At 40.5% G+C, this 17,367-nt stretch overlaps 1 protein-coding gene across 6 annotated transcripts in view; it reads left to right on the top strand.

Annotated features, from left to right (window-relative positions):
• Positions 1–17,367, top strand: part of Kansl1 (KAT8 regulatory NSL complex subunit 1) — a 127,721-nt gene that overhangs the window by 106,663 nt on the left and 3,691 nt on the right. For 4 of the 6 annotated variants that reach the window (XM_055592159.1, XM_055592161.1, XM_055592158.1 and 1 more), the window contains 5 exons: positions 2,612–2,783; positions 11,170–11,352; positions 11,826–12,014; positions 12,337–12,485; positions 16,980–17,101. In XM_055592159.1, coding sequence (XP_055448134.1) covers positions 2,612–2,783; positions 11,170–11,352; positions 11,826–12,014; positions 12,337–12,485; positions 16,980–17,101 — 815 coding nt within the window. The remainder of the gene's footprint in view (positions 1–2,611; positions 2,784–11,169; positions 11,353–11,825; positions 12,015–12,336; positions 12,486–16,979; positions 17,102–17,367) is intronic. The other 2 variants (XM_055592163.1, XM_055592162.1) reach the window with 1 other exon arrangement.

The raw sequence follows: 17,367 nt of genomic DNA, 5'->3' as shown, positions 1-17,367 counted from the left end.
TAGAATTAAAAGCTTGCCACCATGCCTCTTTTTTTTTTTTTTTTTTTTTTTTTTTTTCAGTGTAGGCCCATATGTGTATATGTGCACCGCCTGCAATCCTGATGCCCATGGTGGTCCGAAGGAGGTGTCAGATCCCCGTAACTGGAGTTCCTGATGGTTGTGAGCCTTCATTTGGGTACTGGGAACTGAACTCAATAAAGACAGACACCTGTTTATTTTAGACCAACCTTATTTCACCTGGGAGTGGGCAGCTATTAATCCTCTAAACTTATCCTCATAACTTGCCAGCCCCTATCTATCTGCCAGCCCCCAGGCTATCTGTTGTAATCATTCCTATCTGGGCTACTTCCCATTCATAGTCCCAAAATACTTGATAATGCTTTATTATATGGGCTGTTTTCTTCAGCCATGTTCATCTGGCCATGTGATTCTTCCACACTAACTCATGGTGTCTCCTTCCACATCATCTATCTCCCTCTCCTTCCAGTGATCCTCCTGTCCTCACTGGCTCCAGCCCCTCGAACTTTGGCCACACCTACCCCATCTACCCTGCTCAAGTGTCTTGGCATTTTACTGGTCAGACAGGGAACATGAATATTTAAAAAATAATATTCAGTCATATATTTAGTAAATCCTTATTCATTAATCAATAATTTATTCAAATAACCATCTAATCAACTTTAAATTAGGTGGAGCAAAGTTTATACAGAGAGAACAGGTTTTCCATGAGGATGTGCTGGGTAGGAACCAGATCTTGGGGTCCGGTAAACACATAGTTCTTACACATGTTATCCAAGCACTCTACCAGTGAGTTCATCCTCATTTCTTTTCTGTTGAAACAAGTTTTCACTAAATGGCCCCAGCTAGTCTTGAACTTGTGATCATCTGACCTCAGCCTCCAAAGTTGCTAAGATAATAGTATAGTCCCACTGTCTTTGATACTTTTGGCGTTTTTATTTTTAGATTTATTTTTATTTTATGTGTGTGAGTATTTTTGTCTACATGCCTGTCATTTGTAGATTGTAATACCAGTGTTGGAACAAAGACTTTAGTAAAATAAATTTGTTGGAAATAATTGAAAATTACACGTAAATTATGAAAGGTGTTGAATTCCAGAGATGTTTTGAGTTTTGGCTCTAGATTTTAATTTTAAAATTGACAGGAAAGTGTCACAGAGTATTTTCGGAAGATAAACCTGGAGATCATTTATGTTGGGGATAAATTAGAGCAAAAGAGAATGGGCACTGAAAGGGGGGACATAACAATTCTGAAAATGTAATTTATTTTAGTGGTAATTCTTATGGTATTGAACCTAGGTCTCTGGAAGGGCAGCCAGTGCTCTTAACTGGTGAGCCATTTCTCAGGTTTTTGTTTTTTTCTGGAAGTCTTTTATTTTAATGGAGAGATAAATGGTTGGATGGTTGGTTTGTTTAAGGTTTGGGGGCCCTGTTTAGATACAGTCTTGTAGTCCTAATTAAGTGGGTAGGATGGGTAATTTTGTCTTCAAATAGTAATTAGTGGGGTCCATATATAATATATCAATATCATTTTCTCTCAGTAGCATCTATCATTGCAACTTTTTGTTTTTTCAAGACAGGGTTTCTTCCCTTTGTAGCATTGGCTGTTGTGAACTCACTTTGTAGACCAGGCTAGCCTTAAACTCACAGAGCTCTGCCTGCCTCTGCTTCCCCAAGTGCTGGCATTACGGGCGTGTGCCACCTTGCCTGGCTAGCATTGCAACTTACTAGAATTTTCCCCTTCAGTTTACCCAATCTAATTTTCAGGAGATTGGCTCCCAGCATTTGGTGGTTAGGTAGTAAAGGTAGAACCATTAGTAGTTTGGAATCAACTTGGCTATGTTCATATTTTCATAGAAAGGAGAAACAGAGAAGACATAATAATTATAACCCAGGTATAGGCACATACCACTTCAGCACAGAGGAGAATAAAAAGGGATTCTTGGATATTTAAGGACCAATCTGGCAAACATAGTACAACCTTGTCTCAAAAAAAATAAACCAGCATTCAATGGGGGAAACTAAGAGGATTTTTGTGTGTGTGTGTGTGTGTGTGTGTGTGTGTGTGTGTGTGAGTTCTGAGCGAGATGACAGTTTGGGTAGAGCTTTGGTGCTCCTGTTTTGCTTATTATGATAACTAGGCTTTCTTTTAGCACTCCTTTTCACAGTGCCATTCCCCGTGCAAGTGTATGACTTGTTCTTTGTTACACAAGATTGCAGAGATCCCACATTAGATATCTATCTCAAAGCCTAAAAATAATAAAGGGGGGGAGGAGGAAAAGTTTGTTTTATATAATTAAGTCTTTGGAGGACTTAAATTCATTCATATAACTCTTATCTTGTCCGTATATGTTTAAGGCAGTTTAAAGAAAACAATTTATCCTAGGAATTAATCTAATATAAATTCTGAATGGAAACATTCATACATAATTTATCTTCATTATATAGTCATGAGTTGTGTTTTGTTTTTTGAAGGTGGAGGACAATTTGAGAGATCCAGGTACTTAGGACCAAAAGCAAGTACCATCATATCCAGCAAGAACATTAGGTTTTTGATCAAAGACAAATTATCAGTTTTATTTTGCTTTTCACAGGTTCACCGGAATAGCACCGTCCGCTCTATCTGTGATGTGAATCCCTCTTGTGCACTGTGTGGTTCAGGCAGTGTAAACACCATGCCTCCTGAAATACACTATGAAGCCCCTCTGCTGGAGCGTCTTTCCCAGTTGGACTCTTGTGTTCACCCTGTGTTGGCATTTCCAGATGGTAAGAAAGACCCAAAGTTTATAGTCTAGTCAGTGAGGTCTAAAAGGGTTCCAGGTGAAAGAAAATCAGTGATATCAGAGGTAACCCTGCCTCAGCCTCCTAAGTGCTACCAAGCCTGGCTTTTTATGGTTATTTACTATTTTAATTTTTTTTCTTTTTTCTTTCTTTTTTTTTTGTTTTTTTTTTTGTTTTTTTTGTTTGTTTGTTTTATTTTTCGTTTCTTTGGTTGTTTTTTGAGACAGGGTTTCTCTGTGTAGCCTTGACTATCCTGGATTCACTTTGTAGACCAGACTGGCCTCTAACTCACAGAGATCTGCCTCTCAGAGTGCTGGTATTACAGGAGTGGGGGGCTGTGCCCAGCTTATTATTTTAATTACAGGTATGTATATCACCATATTGGGTTTATGTGGTGCTGGACACTGAGCCCAGGTCTTTAAAGAGGACAAGCACTCTGCCAACAGAGCTGCATCCCTGACCCACTGGTTCCATCAAATTTCTTGTCCATTAACTTATTGGATGTTTGTTTGCGTTTTTCCCTCTACACTTACAATTTTTGAATGTGGTTGCTATTCTGTGGCCCTGTACAACAAAAAGAAATTAGTAGTTTTATTTGTGTTTCCTAATCAGTTTGTAGAGTTGTTAGGATCACAACTAACTGCCATTCTTTGTCCTGAAATTGTAATCTGTCTTCCACCTTTAACACACTCCCATTACTTTTGTCCAAATAAGAAATTGTGCTGGGAAGGCTTCATGGTGCAGTCCTGCAATCCTAGCTATCCAAGGAAGGCTAAGACTGGAGGACTGCTGGCTGGTAACTTAGACTGTCTTAAAAAGATCAGGTGTAGTGGTCCACACCTAGAATCATAGCACCTGGGAGGGAGAGTTGGAGCAATTGCCATGAGTTTGAGGCCCACCTGTTTAGCATAACAAGCTATATCTATAGTAAGACTTCATCTGAAGAGACTGAGAAGGAAATTGGTTTTGTTGTTGTTGTGTTGTTGTTGTTGTTGTTTTTTAGTGTACTCAGCAGGTCAAAGCAAATAGATCTTTGTGGGTTTAAGGCCAGCCTGTTATACATAGTGAGTTTCAGGCCAGCTAAGGCTACACAACGAGAGACCCTTTCCCTCCCTCCCCCCCCCCCCCCCCCCCCCCCCCGACAGGATTTCTCTAGGACTTACAGAGTAAATCCTAGAACTTACTCTGTAGACCAGGCTGTGTTCAAACTCAGAGATCTGCCTGCTTCTGCCTTCTTGGGGCTGGGATGCCCAGCTGGGACCCATCTCTTAAAAAAGGGGGTGGGGTGGGGGTGAGGGAGCCCAAAAGAGGGGAAGGATACTAGGTGAAGTGGCGCTCACCCATAATCCCAGTATGTGGGGAGACAGGGGCAGGTGGATCTCTGTGAGTTCAAAGCTTGTCTGGTCTGCAAAGTAAGTCCAGGACAGCCAAGGCTACCCAGAGAAACCCTGTCTAAAAAAAAAAGTAAGGAAAATGGCTCAGCAAGTAACGGCATAGCCCACACAAGCATGATTCTTTGTGTTCAGTATAAAGTCTGTGGTGGCAAACATCTGTAATCTCAGCACTTCCTTAGCAGGAGAGTCACCCAGAAGCTTGCAGGTCAGCTAGCCCAGACTGTACTGCAACAGTTAGAAGCAAAAATCAACTCCATTACAACAGTGAAACACAACAAATAAATTGTTTTAAGTGAAAAGAGCGGGGAGGCCAGGTCGTGGTATCGGCACAGGCCTTTACTTGATAAGCAGGGGCAGGCAGGGGGTAGGGGTAAATTGGGCTGGGATGTAGCTTGATGGTAGAGCTCTTGCATTTATGTGTAAGACCCTGTGTTCAACCCCCAATATTAAAAAAAAAAAAGATTCATTAGTTGTATGAAGCTTTTTCTATCCCTAACAGTGGAAAGTGAGGGATTAGCACTTGATTATTTATTAGTATTACAGCAGGAGAGGACCTTTGTTTCCGTATCACCATATTTAGTATTTTGCTTAGTTCCTGCTTGGAATTACAGCCCTGTGTGCTCTTTGGGAAAAGTAACAAGACCTGATGAGAGCACCACCTGCTGGCTAGGAAATCTCTGCTGTTTTGTTAGACACTACCAACATGAATACTTGTGGGTATTACGACTTCCCAGCAGGAGGAAGAAATGAGTGTTGCAAAATGCACCAAAAAGAGTAAGCTTGGGAAAATAACGAGCTGAATCAGTCAGTGAACACAGAATATTACAGCTCAGTGGACTGAAAACACAGTCTTTCAGTCACTTTTTTGTTTTTGAGGAAACAGTAATTTAAGATGAAGTTAATCATTTTGTATTTTCCTTTCATTTATCTAATAAAGAATGAACTACACCTTCTTTGATAATAGTGTTTTAATCTTACGTAAGTAATGTGTGGAGCATCCTACAGCTGAATGAATCTCTTGCCCTCTTCTCCCCCCCCCCCCCCCCCCCCCCCAGACAGTATCACTGTGTGTATCCAGGCTGAGCTTTCGATAATGGTAACCCCTCTTCAAGCTACAAGCCTTCCCGTCTTATCCACTTTTAATTTTCAGTACTTGTTTTTATACCCAGAGCCTTGTGTATATAGGCAACACTCTACCACTGAGCTGCAGGCACAGTCCCTGTTCAGATTTTTGGCTTTTTCCATGTCCTAGGATAATTACTACTCAGTTTGTGTGTATATACTCTGACCAACAATACCTAAGAAATAGTTTGCTGTTGTTTTGAGATAAGGTCTCATTGTATGTAGCCTTGGTTAGCCTTAAACTTGTACCAATCCTTCTGTTTCTGCCTCCTGAATCCTAGGTTTTAGAGTCACGTGCCATCATACTCAGCTGTTTATTTAAAGACTTAGGATAGGTGAATCTTTTTCCCTTTTCCCTTGTCAGCTTGCCCCTTCTATTTGTCTCTTTTCCATCCTTACTCCTTTTTCTGTGTGTGTGCTAGGACTTTTGCACATCCTGTAAAATTGTTCGGCAATTGAACTATAGCCCTAAACCCCTGCTTGTGTTTTGTTTTGTCTTTTGAGGCAGAGTCTCTCTGTGTATGTCCCTGGTTATCCTGGAACTCTTGGTAGATTAGGGTGACTGAACTCATACTCATGAAGATCCATCTGCCTCTCCCTCCAAAGGGCTGCTGAGATCAAAGGTGTGTGCCACCACCTGCAGCTTGTTTTGTTTTGTTTTGTTTTGTTTTAAGTCTATGTCGGACCTCTTCTATTTTTAACTGAGAATAAGTCATTTTTAATGTTCAGTCTGTTTTATTCCACAGTTCTGAGAGGGAAATAGGCCCCAGATTATGGTCGGTAGTTGTTTATATATAGATAATCTATATATTTATATTTTAGAGAGAGAGCGAGCACATATGTGCTCATTATAAACCGAATATGATGGAACATGTCTTTAATCTCAGCACTCTGGAGGTAGAAACAGGCGGATCTCTGTGAGACCAGCCTGGTCTGCGAAGCAAGTCCAGGATACCCAGGGCTGTTACACAAAGAAACCTTGTCTCAAAAAAGTAGAAAAAAGGAGGAAAAAAAGTTCACTATAATACTTTAGTGTGTTTTTAAAAATCTTTCAAAGGGAGCTGAAAAAATGGCTCAGTGGTTAAAAGCCATTGCTACTCTTGCAGAGAACCCACAGTTCAGTTCCCAACACTGACATGGTAGCTCACAGCTATTTCTAACTCCACCTTCAGGGGATTAGACACCCTCTTTGAGTTTCTAAAGGTACCAAGGACACACATGGCACACATACATACATGCAAACAAAACACTCATTCACATAAAATAGAAATGAATAAATATTTACGTGTACCAACCACAAGTGGCCTCTTTATGTTCTTCACAAACAAGTAAGAGGACTGTAATTTTTTTTTTTTTTTTTTTTTAAGTCATGGGCGTAGTTAAAATGCATTTGTACAGGGTCTTGGAATATAGTGCAGTTGGTATTGTGCTTGCCTAATAAGGTTGAAGCACTGAATTCCCATCCCCAGCATCATGTGAACTGGAGTCGGTGATACAAGCTTTTAATCCCAGCACTTGGAAGCAAAACCAGTCAGTTTTCTATGAGTTATAGGCCAGCCAAGGCTACAGTGAAAACACAGGCAGAAAGTGGAGCTATACTAAGCATAAATACCTCCCTTTTTTTTTTTTTTTTTTTTTTTTTTCTCTCAAGACAGGATTTGTCTGTGTCATACTTTTTCTTTTAAAGTGTATCTGTGTGTTTGTCTATGCCTGCCTTTTTGGGTGTGGGTATGGATGGGTGTTTATAAGGGCTAAAAGGAGGCACCAGTAAGAGGGCTTTAAGTTTTCTTTAAATTGATGAGCCACAGTTTAAATGCTTTTGTACAAGGACTTTCACTATAGCTCAGTTGGTATAGTTACATATCCCTTATAACTTTATGAGCCACCTCATGTGTATTCTGGTGTCATACTCTAGTCCTGTAATGGAGCAATAAGTGTTATTACCCAAGTCATCTATTCAGCATCAGCATACACTTTATAATTAAAAGGTGCAGTTTTAAAATTCATTAATCTACTTCCCATGATACTAATTTCTGTTTTTGTTTGTTTGGGGTCTTCCTTCTTTCTTTTCTTTCTTTCTTTCTTCCTTTCTCTTTCTTTCTTTCTTTCTTTCTTTCTTTCTTTCTTTCTTTCTTTCTTTCTTCTCTTTCTTTCTTTCTCTCTCTTTCTTCCTTTCTTTCTTCCTTCTTCCTTTCTTCTCTTTCTTTCTCTGTCTTTCTTTCTTTTTTTTTTCTGATACAGGATTTCTCTGTGAAGTCTTGGCTCTCTTAGAATTAACTCAAATTCAGAGATCCAAGTGCTGGAATTAGAGGCATGTACACCACCACCCAGCCCAAAAATTTTTGTGTGTGATATATTTTAGTCATATTCTTTCCTTTCTTCCAGGTCCTCTCTATCTTTATATCTACCCAACTTCGTGTTCTTTCTCTCTCAGAAACAATAACAACAAAAATGAAAATCCCAACAAACCAATAAATCAAAATGACAGGATGAAATAAAAACCACACGTAAAATGAAGTCCAACTGGGTGGTTATGGCGGCCTCACATGCCTTTAATCCCAGCACTTAGATCTCTGAGGTTGAGCCCAACCCAGTCTACAGAGTGTTTCAGGACAACTAGGACTCAACAGAGAAACCCTGTCTTGAAAAACCAAATAAAGAGAAAGAATAAACAAAAGCATGAAGTTCATTATGTGTTGGCCAACTACTCTTGGGCATGGGGACTACTCTGGGGTGTATGTGGTTGATCTACCCAGTAACACTGCATTGGAGGAAAAAAATGATTTTCCCTTTATCAGTGCTTATCAATTACAGATAGCATTTTTCCTTAAAAATAGAGCTTTGTCTAGTTCTACTTCCACGTTCTGCAATTTGTGTGGTTTAAACCTCTGTAGGTCTTATGTGTGTTGTCATAATCTATGAATTCATATGTTTATCAGTCCTGTGGTCCTATTGTGTTTGGAAGATGCTGTTTACTTGAAATACCCTACCACTGCTAGCTCTTAAAATCCTTCTACACTCTTATCAATCTCATAGATCTTTGAGGGGGAAGAGTTTGATTTAAAAAAAAAAAACACACACAAAAAAAATCCCATTTAGAGCTTAAGTCCCAGAAAGTCTCTCATCAGCACATTTTATTTACATTTGTGAGTCTTTTGTGTTAATTAGTATCTACTGCAAGAAGTATGATGAGGGTTGAGTGCTGTTCTGATCTATGGGTATAGCAATGTGTCATTAGGAATCACTTCATTGCTGTGTTCCTTTAGATGAATAATAGTAGTGGGTTTTCCTCTACTGTTATGGGTTCATGACCTGTATAGTCTCAGGTTCTTGGCTGTCTTAGCCGTGTCAAGTGTGGGTTCTGTCTCATGGGTTGGGCCTTAAATCCAGCTTTGTTTGATTGTTTTAAGTGGTTGCTTACTCCCTTAACATAATTGTGTCACTATTGCACAGGTATATCTTGCAAGGAGGTTGTTTTCTTTTTTTGTGAGATTGGATGGTTATTTCTTTTTGAGACAGTGTCTCTCATATATCCAGGTCTCCAACTAAATATGATGATGGCATGGTGGCCCACAATTGGAGACAAGCGGATCTGTGTGAGTTCAAGGCCAGCCTAGTACATAGCAAATTCCAGAATAGCCAGAGCTACATAATAGAAAGAACCTATCTCAAACAAATGAACAAAAACCAAAACACCAGAATTGAGGAGCTTGGAGAAATGGCTCATCTCTTAAGTGCATATTGTTCTTGAAGAGGACCTGAGTTTAGTTACTGTTACAGGATATCTATCCAACCCCATAGTGAACCAGGAGATTGTGAGCTGTAAAAACCTGTTTGTAATTATGATATGGCTCAATATTATCCTAGCGGTTTCTGTTTACTATAAACAAGTGCTTGTGCTGTGGCTCTATCCTAGCATGTACCTTTAATCCAAGAGGAAGGTATTTGAAGGAGAAAGAGGGTTTTGTTTTTTGTTTTTTGTTGGTTTTTTTTTTTTTCCTTCGGGACTTGAATTGAGTAGGAAGGTCAGCTGGGTGCTTTCTCTGTTTCTCTGAGCTAACAAGTTTCCACCCCAGCATATGGCTCCTGAGTCTTCATTGATAAAATTGAATAACTGGGACTTTTCTTTCATTTTAACAAGTTACCAGCATTCATGTTGACCCAGGGACATTTGAAGTCTTTGGCTTCTTTAGACACCTGAGTTATGTACACACATACCTTATACACACAGAAATACACAAACATGGTGTTTTTGTTGTTGTTGTTGTTTTGTTTTTTTGTTTTGTTTGTTTTTGTTTTGTTTTGCTTTAAAAAAAAATCAGATGTGGTTTATCTTTATATAGCTTATATCTTTAATCTCAGCACTTGAGTAACTCAGGCAAGGTGATCACCTGAAGTTTGAAGCCAGCCTAAACTATGAAGATACGGCACAGACTTAAAAACAAGGCATGTTGAGCCAGGCTTGGTGATGGTCTTGATGCACACCTTTAAATCCTAGCACCTGGGAGGCAGAGGCAGGCAGGTCTACAAAGTTAGTTCAGGACAGCCAGATACACAGAGAACTCCTGTGTGGGGGTGGGGGTGGGAAGCAACCTGTTAAACTCCAGCCTCCGGTACACAGCAAGACAATTTCTCAACTTCTGTTGGTTGGGTAAAGGATTAAACTTATTGATGAGTACTAAACATCGTAGAAGATATTAAGAAAACTTAAATGGGACTTGGAATGTGTCTTGAATACATGTAGCAAGTACATGGCCAGAGTTAAATCTCTAGCACGACCAAAAGAAACAGGGAAAGAGATACATGTTCGTGTACTGAACCGCTTTTTCCATGGCAGCACCTCACAGTGCAGTACCCACAAGTGTTTTTAGTTTATTCTTTTGTACTGTGTGCCTCACAAGCCCCCTTCTCCTGGTAGCCTTGGGGGTTGGTGTTGTTTTGTTTTTCAGGTTGCAGATAGTGAGGAATTGAGTTTGGGCCAGCCTGGTATACATAGCAAAGTTCAGGCCAACAAAGGATACATAGGAAGACCCTGTCACAAAAACAAAACAAAACAAAACAAAAAAAAACAAAACAAAAAACAGGCAGTAGTATAGACCAGAAATACACTGTAAGTGAACAATGGGCTGCCAAAATTGAGAAGGTATGAAAGGGCCTAGTTTGACTTTTATTGAGACAGTCTATCTTAAGACTGTAGCAATCTCATAGTAATCCTACATTTTTAAAGTGCTGTGTTTGGCAATTTTTCACAAAAGCTTGAAAGAGATTTATGTTGTCTTTAGTGAATAAGCACTAGTGCTAGGGTACAGTGGAAGAATATCTTAAAGTCTACAGGAAAATAATTGGAACCCTTGAAGTTATTTTTCAAAGGATTACCAAAATACTTAATTCTTAGGAAAATACATACTAACTTAGAGGCAGTCAAAAGCTACTGTCAAAGCTATACAGGAGGCTCATGCAAGAGGATCACTAGAGCCTTGGAATTTGGGGACCAGCCTACGCAACAGAGTAAGACTTTGGTTTAGAGGGTGGGGAGGGAGAAGTAAGAAAAATTAGTGAGGATTTGTGGTTAGTTTTTTAGTATTAACATTAACTAGTCAGCTTTAAAAAAAAAACAAAAGACAATATGATAGGGCTCTAGATAGCAAGGCCAGGATAATGATAGAGTTCACATTAAGTGGGTCTTCCATGTGGTAGCCCCTGATTTGGCAAGTTAGATCACTTGTTAAGCCAGAGAGGTATGTGAGATAGGTATATTGACCTCTGGGGTGTCAGGGGCTGAACACCCTTCAAGGACAGAGGAGCCCAGTGGCCAGGTTCTTGGACTAACCTGCAATGTTTTATGTTTCTTACAGATGTTCCCACAAGCCTGCACTTGCAGAGCATGCTGAAGTCTCAGTGGCAAAACAAGCCTTTTGACAAGATCAAACCTACCAAAAAGTTTTCACTTAAGCACAGAGCACCCATGCAGTGTAGTCTGTCAGATCCAGTTCGTAAAGACAGGCACAAGTTGGTGAACTCCTTCCTTACAACAGCCAGTAAGTTTCAGTGAATTGAGGAGTCCTCTGGAATCACTATTGCTGCATTTTACACCTTTTATATTTTTAAATTACTGGTTTGCTATGCCATTATTCTGAAATTGGAAAAGGCATTTAGTTATTCAGTAGAAATCCAGCTCATAGCTTACCACGTCTCCTTAGTTTGGATGCTCTCCGATAGACTTTGGAAGCTATCAACCAGGCAGGACCCAAAATGTTCATGAACAGCCAGCAGTAACATGATACTGGGTCCACCTGTGCAGGTTGTCTTCTGAAGCTTGGTGTTAACATTTCTGTTTGTGACTCCCTGTCCCTGGCCTACCTATTATATCATTAACTAGAGGATTGAGTCCCAAAGATCTATCCTGCTGCCCTGCATATATAACACTGGCCTAAGGAGAACTGAAGAGCTCAGAACTCAATTAAGATTTGAGTAAATGTACTTCACAGCTCTTTTTTGTTCCCCTCTTCAGAGCTGTCCCATCACCAAACCCGGCTTGACAGGACCCACAGGCAACACTTAGACGATGTGGGGGCTGTGCCCATGGTGGAGCGAGTGACAGCTCCAAAAGCAGAGCGCTTGCTCAACCTACCGCCACCTGTGCATGACCCAAACCACAGCAAAATGAGATTGCGAGACCATTCATCTGAGAGAAGTGAAGGTAGGGCCAGGCCCGGCACCTCTACCTGCATCGGCACTCGCTCAGAGCTTTCTGGGACAACCCAAGCTTTGTCCATCACTCTCTAGAAAGGCATAGTAGGGGACACCATTGCTTCTAAATGCAGGTCACTTCTTACTGATGCAATATCTGCCCAGACTCCTATTTCCCATCAACTACTTTGCTGCAGCTTTTTATCCTCTAGGCTTAAAAAAACATTTTTTTGCCTTTAGTCTGCATTGCTGGCATTTCTAGCATTTTAGAAGTCTAACTGGTTACAATAGCCATTTAGCCATGTATTCTCTTTTTCTGTTGACTTTTGCAGTGTTGAAGCATCACACAGACATGAGCAGTTCGAGCTACTTAACAGCTACCCACCATCCACCACACAGCCCCCTGGTGAGACAGCTCTCCACCTCATCAGACCCCTCCACACCTACCAGCTCTAGCTCACAAGTTGCAGCCAACCCATCTGTAAGTACTTGAGTGGAGTACTTGATAGGACATTCTACCAATTACAAGGCACTCATAATGCCTGTAGAGACCAATGTAGAGTATAGTTACAGTAGTTCACTCTCTGCTGAGTTTTCTTTGAATTGTTTCTCATAGTAAAAATGGATCTCTGCTAAGCCGTGGGTAAACAGTTTGTTGTGGAGGCAACGGTTTGTTTTTAGTTTTTGGTGATGATCATGATGGTGGGTTTGGTTGGTTGATTTTTTTTTGAGCAAGAGAGTACTAAGGCTTGGTCCATAGTAGGCAGAGTCTGACCGTCAACCTTCAGTCTAGAGATAGGCTTTCTAAAGGTGCTTTGTGACTAGGATCTGTTTCACCCAGAACTTGAAAACCATGGCCCTAATCTTTTCAAAAGAGAGCTATTTTTAGGCATTCAAGGCAACAGTCAGTTTCCTTGTTCTGTTATTGGTGAGTGGCAATAAGATGCTAAGAATGAACACTGGTGGTAAAAAGGAGAATGCAGAATCGATGTTTTTTTCAGTTGTACAGAGAAGTTTGATGCAATAGGCAGACTACTGTGGTCATACCTACATTTAGTATATGTAAAATGGAAAGTTGTTTAGGGCATAATCCCTACTTTGCACTAGCTTGTGAGGGTTGTGATTGTGATTCAGACCCTTGGAGTCCGTTCTCTCATTACTACTATGGAATCCTGTTCAGGACACTATTGGCATAGTCATTCCAGACATAGCCTCATAAACACATGCCTATAAGCTGTGTATACTTATCCAAGCAAGTGAAACTATATTCGCAATAATAAATTCTGGGGCTGGAGAGAAGGCTCAGAACACTGGGAACACTGGCTGTTCTTCCAATTCCCAGCAACCACATGGTGGCTCATAACCACCTGTAATAAGATCTGGTGCCCTCCTCTGCCCTGCAGGCATACATGCAGGCAGAACACTGTATACATAATCAGTAAATAAATCTTTTTTAAGATACGTATTTATTATTTCTACATACATATATATATATATATATATGTATATTCTACATATATACATATATGTATAGTCTACATATATACATATACATATATATATTATTATTATTTTATTTATTTATTTTTACCTACACACCAGAAGAGGGCATCAGATCTTACTGTAGATAGCTATGAGCCAGTACGTAGTTGCTGGGAAATAAACTCAGGACTTTTGGAAGAAGAGCCAGTGCTCTTAACCTCTGAGCCACTTCTCCAGCCCCAATAAATAAATCTTAAAAATAATGATGATGATGATAAATTCTAGAGACTGGTGTGGTTGTGCACGCCTATAACCCCAGCTCTTAGGGAGGCAGAGGCAAGAGGATCTCTGATTTCAAGTCCAGCCTGGTCTACAAAGTAAGTCCAGGACAGCTAAGGCTACACAGAGAAACCCTGTCTCAACCCCCCACCACCCAATAATAACAATAATATAATAAAGTCTGGTGTTGTGATATTTATTAATCACTTTTGCTACTGGGCTAGATAGCACAAGTCTATAATTCTAGCACTCCGGAGCCTAAGGCAAAAGGATCAGTGCACATACATGCCATCCCATTTAATTCTATGCTGTCCTTTGATAAATAGATGGCATTATGAATCCTGATTTTTGTGGATATGAAGACTAAAGCTTGCCGAGGTTGAGTGTATTTCATAAGGTGAGGCAGCTTGTGAGGGTTGTGATTGTGAGTCAAACCCTTGCAGTCTGACTGCAGAGTCAGCTCTCCCACCAGTACACCGCACAGCCTTGGCCTGAGAAGGGCTGTTATAGAAGCTCTGAGCTCGCAGAATGTGCTCCCGGAATCAGGTAGAAACTCACATTATTCTTGGCTCTTACAGATCAGACTGTCTCTCCAAATAGGCTTTTTCCTTCACTTTCTACACTCACAGACTTTGTCTGAGTTAGGTGTATAGTATTCCTCACACACTCAACCAAACACTAGCAAAGGGTTTCACATGATCAGAGAAGAGAAAAAAGAATGATTCTCATTAAAACATCTGAACTCTAAGGTCCGGATCTTGGTAAGTTAGCATTTATGTTTTCATCTGTCAGACCTGATGAGTCTGAAGAGTAGTGACTTAGGCCTAGATCATTGGAATTTAAACTTACTAAATAATAGTTTAAACAAATTGTGTGTTTTATGTGTGTCTTGAAATCCAGCGGCATTAAAAAAAAAAAAAAAGACTTAGAAACCAGGCAGAAGGAACATGAGTTTGAAGCTGTTCAGCTTGGGCTGCATAGTAAGACCACCCAAAACATTTATTTAATTTTCTTAATTTTATGTGTATTGTTGTGAAGGTGTCAGGCCTGGAGTTACAGATAGTTGTGAGCTGCCATGTGGGTGCTGGGAATTGAACTTGGGTCCTTACGAAGAGCAGATGGTGATCTTAACCACCGAGCCATCTCTCCAGGCCCCCAAAACATATTTAAAGTAGGGGGGAACCCAGAATCTTCTGTTTCTTACTGTTGTGAAGTCAGGTTTAGAAATGCTGTGCAGGATGTGCACGCGCACACACAGACACACACCTTTTCGACTCCAAATAGAAACAAGTAGTTAGATTGATTGGGTGCCAGCAGAATGGGGTGAAGGATACAAGCCAGAGGCCTGAGAATTCTCAGGGAAATACACATTGTCTCTAACAGGAGCTTTACTTGACTAAGGTAGAAGAAAAGCTGTCTCTCTCTCAAGGCTTTGCCAAGATTCATGTCTTGTGTGGATCATAGAACTTAAGCCAAGATGTGACAAAGAAGCTTTTGGATATGCTGTCACTAATGCTTTCTTGCAGAACTCAACCAAGCAAGATTTCCAAAAATCTCAACCCTTTTAGTTAGGCTATGACCCAGAATTTGTAAGGTCAGTGACAGTTTTGTCTTACTGATACAGAAGGGAATTGAAGTATGATGACCTGAAGTTTTTCATGACACCATCTGAAATCCTGGTCTTTTAATAGTCTTACAGTGTTTTAAGATAATGGAATCAATAAATTATCTCACCTTCCAAGGAGATCTAATAGTTGGTTAGAAGTAGTAGTTCATCTTCCTTACTAACCCTTCCCTTGTGGGCTGACCACACTTGGTGGTTTGGACATGCATGCAGCCTCTTGGGTGTTTCCAGCTGTATTGTTGCCATGACAACATGTTTGTCATCTCACTGTTTCCTTATGGCCTCTTACAGCTCAGTTAACAGGCTGTTTCACAACAGAGCAAAACACAAGGTTTGCTCTCTGGGCAGAAGCAGTTAATAGAGTTTTTCTTCTGTCTCGGAGACTCGATCATTTGGCTGTCTGCTTTGTTCATTCTGTCTTACTCTAGCTGTCCTAGAACTTGCTCTGTAGAGCAGGCTAACCTTGAACTCACAAAGATGTGCACCACCACACCTGGCTTTGTTCATACTTAGTGCCCTATCTACCATAGATGCCCAACTCTGCTTCTGTTACTGGACCCACGAAAGGTTTAATGTCCCCACTTACTGTGGAAACACATATTCCTTTGGAGGGAGGGATGGGAGCTATAGACAGGTCTTTCTTTTCAGTGCCCTTCCATTCTTCTCTTTTCCCAAAACATAATAGAAAGATGAGAGTTATGTAAGGGCTGAGAAGGTGGTTGGTATCTCAAGAGAAATGTTTTCATGAAGGCTAAGGTAAGATGGCTTGCTAAGGTGGGCCTGCTCTTTGAGCCTCATTTCTGCTAAGAGAATTCATTGCATTTAACCTAAGTCTCCACTAATTGGAAACATTATATTTAAGAGCCAAAGTCATTGACAAAAGACAAAAGGGGTAAAACAGATTTTAAGATTTATTTTATATGTATGAGTGTTTTGCCTGCGTGAATATATGTGCACCACATGTTTTCCTGATGCCTATAGAAATCAGAAAAGCATGTCAGATCTCCTGAAATGGGTTACATACAGTTGTATTGGTGTTTAAAACTAAATCCTGGTCCTCTCCAAGAGTAGGCAGTGATTGCTCTGAATCACAGAGCCCTCTCTCCAGCTCTGAAACAGAAATTTTAGGATTTTAAAAGAGGAATATTGAAGCCAGATGGTAGTGGTAGAGGCAGACAAATCTCTGACTTCAAGAATAGCTAGAAACCCTGTCTAAAAAACAAAAAAGAGGAATGTAATAGGGATAAAGTAATAGCAAACCCCCTCCCCAAAACTGGCTTAAGATCTAGGACACTTGCCTGTAAATCTAGCAATTCTGTTTCCACATGAGCCTGTGAAGAAGGACGGCCAGGGATAGTGCCTTGTGAATAGGATTTACTCTTTGGCGTTACCACCTGGTATCCTTCCCCACCTCCACATTAATGTAACCCAAGAACTCTGCTCCTAGAGACAATCTGTTTAGATAGGCATTTATGCTGTGGTGGCCACTGCTATCCAGGGACCTGTGTGCATGGTCATTCTGCCATATGACTGATGATTTTAAATTTGTAGCATTATGCCTCCCTTGCAACTTAAACTTTTGTCTTACAGCAGCCAGTGAGGAGGAGAAGGGGAGAGAGCTCATTTGATATTAATAACATTGTCATCCCAATGTCTGTTGCTGCAACAACTCGTGTTGAAAAACTACAATACAAAGAAATCCTTACTCCAAGGTAGGATTTCTCCCTCTCTTCCTGTTGTCCTATGTTCCTTTTCTCTTCTGACTAAGCGGTCCCTATCCTTAAGTTGTTTTCTGGGGTCTGGGGACAGGCATGACGGTGCACACTTGTAATCCCAACTCCACAGAGTACACTGTGGGCTGTGGGTTTAGACCTTATCTCCAAAAACAAGAGTAAAAAGGGAGTCAACAGACATGGTTGCTCATGGCTGTAATCCTAGACATGGGGGGGGGGGGCTGAGGCTTAGGCAGTTCAAGGCC

This window comes from Psammomys obesus, unplaced genomic scaffold (genome assembly GCF_907164565.1).
Source record: "Psammomys obesus unplaced genomic scaffold, mPsaObe1.curated_primary_1811, whole genome shotgun sequence".
In the NCBI taxonomy this organism is placed as follows: Eukaryota; Metazoa; Chordata; class Mammalia; order Rodentia; family Muridae; genus Psammomys; species Psammomys obesus.
The sequence above is the reverse complement of the archived record's forward strand: the minus strand, read 5'-3'. Positions and strand labels throughout refer to the sequence as shown.